This window comes from Temnothorax curvispinosus, unplaced genomic scaffold, assembly GCF_003070985.1.
Source record: "Temnothorax curvispinosus isolate PA1 unplaced genomic scaffold, ASM307098v1 QBEX01003650.1, whole genome shotgun sequence".
Classification (NCBI taxonomy): Eukaryota; Metazoa; Arthropoda; class Insecta; order Hymenoptera; family Formicidae; genus Temnothorax; species Temnothorax curvispinosus.
This window is the reverse complement of record NW_020213430.1, coordinates 532926-538925: the sequence shown is the minus strand read 5'-3', so window position 1 is coordinate 538925 and position 6000 is coordinate 532926. Positions and strand designations below refer to the sequence as shown.

The following is a 6000-nucleotide window of genomic DNA, read 5'->3' as shown; positions in this document are numbered from 1 at the left end:
TAACTCTCGTGAGCCGACGGGACAAGCCAATGAAAACCGATGTCGCGGAGTAACGCGCCGTGTAGCAAGGAGTGAAAAAACAAATCGGGCGATCTCGCTTGGCGAAAGGGCCGCAGCGCGCGACGGCGACGGGGGTAGTGAATGAGTCCGTCGGTGCCGATAAAAAGGGCGAAATTTCCGGCGACGATGCGCGCCCGTACCGGTCGGCAAGGTGCCCGCGGCTGGATTGCGAGATTTGCGAGGCATGCCGCCGCGCGGTAACTTTCACCCGTTGACCCGTCGACGTGCAGCGAGCAGCGAGGGGCAGTAGAGAGGAAACGGTCCGGTTCCCCGTGCCGACCGCGATCCCTTCCGCTTTTCCGGAAGCGGGCGTCGCGCGGACGTGAGCACGACGAGCGGACCGCGGTGAGCGCAGAGCTGCGGGACTCATCTTCGCGCGCGCGAGGGGGTCTCGGGACCTTTACGGACCGCCCGTATAACTTGCGTCCGCATGCGTAATAATTGTCTCCTTTTCCGACGGGCCGATCGAAATACATTGTCCGACCGGAGAGCACTCTCGGGGTACTCCGCGAAGGAAGGGAAGTTGCTGTAATGGCCGCCGTGTCATGAAATGAAGGTGCCCAGCCAGTTTTGTGGTGCCACAATGGAGGATAGCTGCAGCCCCGCGTCCCAGAATCACAACGGCCAGCTGGCCGGCGGCGCGAACGTCTCCCTCGCCAACAACAAGCACCAGGGCGGCAGCGACAATGGCAGCAACGGCGACGCCAAGGACCAGCGGCCGCAGTACTCGATGCCTGGCATCCTGCACTTCATCCAGCACGAGTGGGCCCGCTTCGAGCTCGAGAGGTCCCAGTGGGAGCTGGACAGGGCGGAATTTCAGGTACGGGCCCCGCACGACGGATGCGGCTACGCGGCACCCGCTTCGCGAGCCAAGCGCGAACGCGCGCGCGAGACAATTGTCCGCCTTATTGTCACTTCAGCTGTCATGTGATGGTAGGGAGGCACATAAGGAAGCACGATGCGAACCTTTCGCTTCGGGCTAACGCGAACAAAATGCGTTAGCATTGCGGTAGAACGTGTTAACAATCGACATATTGCACCTCGAGCACATAATAATTATTCGTACCAATGTTGCTCCGATTTGTCACACTGTCAAAAAGCGGAGCAAACGTGTTTTTTTTTTCTTGGTACTCGAGCTTGTTGGTGTTTGCGTGTAGAACGTACAAAGAAATTGCGATAGTATAAAAAAGTAAAACTGTTGTTAATTGACCAATTGGATTAATTTTTCCTGGTGTTTTATTGCGCAGGCTAGGATAGCTTTTCTTCAAGGTGAAAGAAAGGGACAGGAAAATTTGAAGAACGACCTTGTGAGGAGAATAAAAATGTTAGAGTACGCACTTAAACAAGAAAGGTAAATAAATTAGTAATTGCGGTGATATTATTTGATACATTAATGGCTATTCATATACGTGTCATTTGTATATATATGAATGATACTTCTTGTTTTTGAGAGTTTTTATTATTCAGATAAGAGTAACATCAAATTTTTATTTAAAAATCTCATTGTTTAATGATATATTATGCCAAAAAATTAATAAATATGAAAGAAAATATGTTGGTTTCCTAGAAGTTTTCTTTGAAATTGTGTCATTCATGTATGAGTAACATATATGAGTAACTTTGGCAGTCTGTGTGTTAAAGGAGGATTCAAGAAATATTTTTGTTAGCATTAATATTCAATACTTGAATATTATACATAATATTTACATACATACTTTTTTAATAAATAATACGAGTATGTGTATGTATGTTGTATATATTGTTATAAGAAAAATTACATAATTATACTTAAAAAGAAAACATACATTAGTATATTACAAATTATAACTGTTTAAGTCCATAATGTAAAATTAGAACTTAAATTGGAATTTATTATTAGGGTTTCCATATACAAATGAGAGATACGGACATTAACATTATACTACTGGACTACCATTAGACTCTATTATGTCTATACTTTATAGTAACATCTATTACAATGACCTTACAATACCGTTTCTTGTAATTTCTGCAGAGCAAGGTATCATAAGCTAAAATATGGTACTGACTTAGTAATGCAAGGGGATGTCAAACCACCTCTTTATGAAGAAGGTACCACGTGCAATATCTCTGAAAGTGGTAGTGGTGGTGGCGGTGGAGGAGGAGGAGGAGATGGAGAAGCTTCATTTACATCCATCAGTAATGTTAGTTGGAGACAAGGTCGTCAACTTCTGAGGCAGTATGTAAAATATCTGGTTTAATTTCAGAGCTGCTTCAGAGTTTTAAAGCTGTTAATGTTAATTTTTGCATTCTTATTTTGTATTCAAATTAAGACTTTGAGACCGAGAGGAAAACATTAGTGTGTAATTCATAAAAAGATATAGTAGAATGTTTTTTTTTTCAGGTATTTGCAAGAGATTGGATATACTGATACGATAATAGATGTACGGTCAAACAGAGTACGATCTCTGCTTGGCTTGAACAATAATACAGATACAGAAGAGATGAATACTCCAGCGTTAAATGGAAATGAAGGAATAGCACAGGATAAGCAAGAATATAACGAGAGTCTCGTACGCCGAGGAAAGCAGCAGCATCCCCCAAAAAAGGTAGAAATAAATAAATATATTTATTTTTTTTTTTTAACTTGAAATGAAACAACTTGTATTAGCACTAATTGCAATAATATTCAAAATTTTATATATCTAAATCCAATTTTATATACCTAAACAAAAATTTATAACGAAATTATAATGAAAGAAATCAGTGGAAATCTTTATATAATTTTTGTATAAAAAATTTGATGAAATTTAAATTTCAGCAGCAACCATCTTCTATGGCAGAGGCAATGATATTAGACACGGAAGCGGCTGTTATAGCAAATTTCGAATTTTTGCGTCACACGGATATGGACATGGAAGAGGAGGAAGGAGACGTAGAAGACGAAATTTACGATGCAAATACAGATACCAAACCAAATAAGGTAATTTCTATTATTACTTTGTATTTTTATTGTATAATATTTTATTTTATGATGTATTTATTTGCGACATGTGTGTTCTATCGATATGACTTTCATATTTGCCTTGCAGGCATCTATTCCTCTTCTAGCGGAGGATGTTGATACAGATGCGGAAGCAGAAGAAGTGTTAAACGAATTAAATCTTCTCACAGAAATCGAAGAATCACCACCTGGTTCTATTCATCTGGAAATGAATTCTTCAGAATGGAGTAAGTAGTATCCGTATTAATTCACATGTATTTCAGATGTTTTTATATATCAAAATATAAATCTGTTCACACGTATTACGATATTCATATTATTGTTACATTTTGCAATTTGCTAATCCAACATCTTTCCTGAAGATGCAGCATTACATAGAGGATTGCAACCAGACCCAAGACGTCCAAATAAGGAAGGTGATTCTACACTGGAATTAGGCGAATTAGAACAATTATGTGTTAACAATGATGCAGAAATATCGTATGATGTAAGTCTAGGATTTTTATATTGCACAAGTTGATTTGATACGATTCATCAATGCTTGTAATGCCGTTGTTTCGTCCAACAGATGGTTTCTACCACAAAAGAGACCTTCAGGAAAACATGGAACGCGAAATATACGTTACGATCGCATTTTGACGCTGTTAGGGCACTTGTCTTCCATCCCACAGATCCAGTTCTCATCACCGCGAGCGATGATCATACGCTGAAATTGTGGAATCTTCATAAGACTGTACCAGCGAAAAAGTTCGTAAATTCCATTTTGTTATGAAAATAACTATAATTATAATTTTTTACGAATTATTTTAAAGATGTATGTTATATATTGTATTTATTTATTATTACATTTACATTTTTTTTTTATCTTGCAGGTCAGCCTCGTTAGATGTAGAACCACTTTACACATTCAGATCACATACTGGACCTGTTTTGTGTCTGGCCATGTGCAGTATGGGCAACCGATGTTATAGCGGCGGTTTGGACGGCAATATCCATTGCTGGACGCTTCCATCGGCTAACATCGATCCGTACGACTCGTATGAACCAAGTGTCCTTAGTCATACGTTAACAGGACACACAAACGCTGTTTGGGGTTTGAGCATGTACTTACGTACTATGCTGTCGTTCAGTGCAGATGGAACTGTAAAATTATGGGCGCCACAGGCCCCACAACCTCTTCTCAATACGTATGTTTCGGAACAAGGTACGCAAACCCTAACGTTTTTAAGCTTGGGACAATGCGCTATTAGGTCATGATTAGCTAGTAGCAAGTTGTATATTGAAATAACACGGGAGTCTCGAATTCGCACAGCTTTATCTAACAAATATTGATCAAATGTAAGTTTTCTCTCTGTGTCATACGTTTCTAGGTGATTATGTGTCGTAACGGTTTCCTTTTGTTTCTTCTTTTTTAGACGGTATACCGACTTCGGTTGACTTTATCAGGGACGAACCACACAAGCTGGTCGTGGCTTATGAAGGAGCTTGCGTGGTATTTGACACTGAAACCGGCGCGATCGTGGCGCGACTCGAGGCGAACGAGACGAAAGGCGTGAATCGCGTAGTAGCACATCCGACGTTACCGCTCGTTGTGGCCGCACACGAGGATCGGCATATTCGGTTTTACGATCACCGGTCGGCTACTCTTGCTCATGCAATGGTAGCGCATTTGGACGCAGTCACTAGTCTCGCTGTAGATCCTCATGGTTTATATTTACTTTCAGGAAGTAAGTACGGAGAAGGAAAATGACACTAATTTTATCACGATAATAACACGCGAAACAGTTAAAAATAAAAAATATATGTATTTCAACGTATCGCTAGAGTCTCTAATTCGGTATTTGCTCATCGCGATTGCAGGTCACGATTGCAGTATAAGATTGTGGAACATGGACAACAAGACTTGTGTTCAGGAGATAACAGCGCATCGGAAGAAATTCGACGAAAGTATCCTCGACGTAGCGTTCCACCCGTCACGACCGTTTATAGCGAGCGCCGGCGCCGACGCTCTCGCCAAAGTGTTTGTGTGAAATGTGTAAAATCCAAGATACACTCGCTACATCAAAATGATTTCTACTATCACGTCAAATCGAGCAGTTTTTGTACTCGTATTCATTTTTAGATAGCCTTATATAACTTTTATGTGTCCACACACCCATCCACCATACATATGAAACACATAAACATAAAATACACACACTTCCGATATATTTCCGTTGTTAACTCCGATCGTTCTACCATTTCTGAGATACCGATTTATAAAGAAATCAAATCGCTCGTGTAGTTTATTCATAAAGGAAAATGAAAAAAATTATCAGTAACTCTTGTCTGTGACACAGTTTATGGGGGGGGAAAAAAAAGTAATTTTAAATATATAAGTGCTGCTTGTTGATGTTCGATCATCATTAAGTAGCCGATACTATTTGGAATAGCGGGGAGGGGTAATCATGTAGAATATTAGCCGATATAGTCCTGATAATTAGAGGAAAACCAACCCCTTGCCCACAGAGAATCCAGGAAGTACACTGCCGCGGTAGCGTAATATTTATCCTTACGTTAACTATTTATTACCAATATCGCCGTTACTGTTGCACAGCTACTGGGGATTAATACAATCGTAATAATCGACTATACAGTTGCCCTAAATGAATAAAAAAAAATATATGCATTAATTAGTCTCCCATTACACATAATTTTTTTTCCTGCTGCCTTATATATTCATCGAGGCTAGCACATAGTTATTATGATAACGATAATAATAATAATAATCGTAAGCTAAATATAATAGACATAATATTAATAACAATAAATTATAATTGTGTGTTTCTCTCTCTGTAATATATTGTATTTAAAAATAGATAACTGTGTAACGTATTATAATGAACATTTTTTTATTAAAATCTCACTCCATTATTTTCTTATTTTACATCCCTCACAAATCTAGATCATCGGAGACC

At 39.8% G+C, this 6000-nt stretch overlaps 1 protein-coding gene across 1 annotated transcript; it reads left to right on the top strand.

Moving 5' to 3' along the window:
• Positions 1–591: 591 nt before the first annotated feature.
• LOC112452732 (striatin-3) lies at positions 592–5715 on the top strand. The gene is given in 12 exon segments (XM_025013090.1): positions 592–605; positions 607–880; positions 1308–1411; positions 2075–2278; positions 2444–2648; positions 2861–3022; positions 3132–3270; positions 3406–3530; positions 3612–3790; positions 3916–4247; positions 4459–4770; positions 4904–5715. Coding segments are annotated over 12 exon segments (2220 nt in total). The 3' UTR covers positions 5074–5715.
• The last annotated feature ends 285 nt before the right edge of the window (positions 5716–6000 follow it).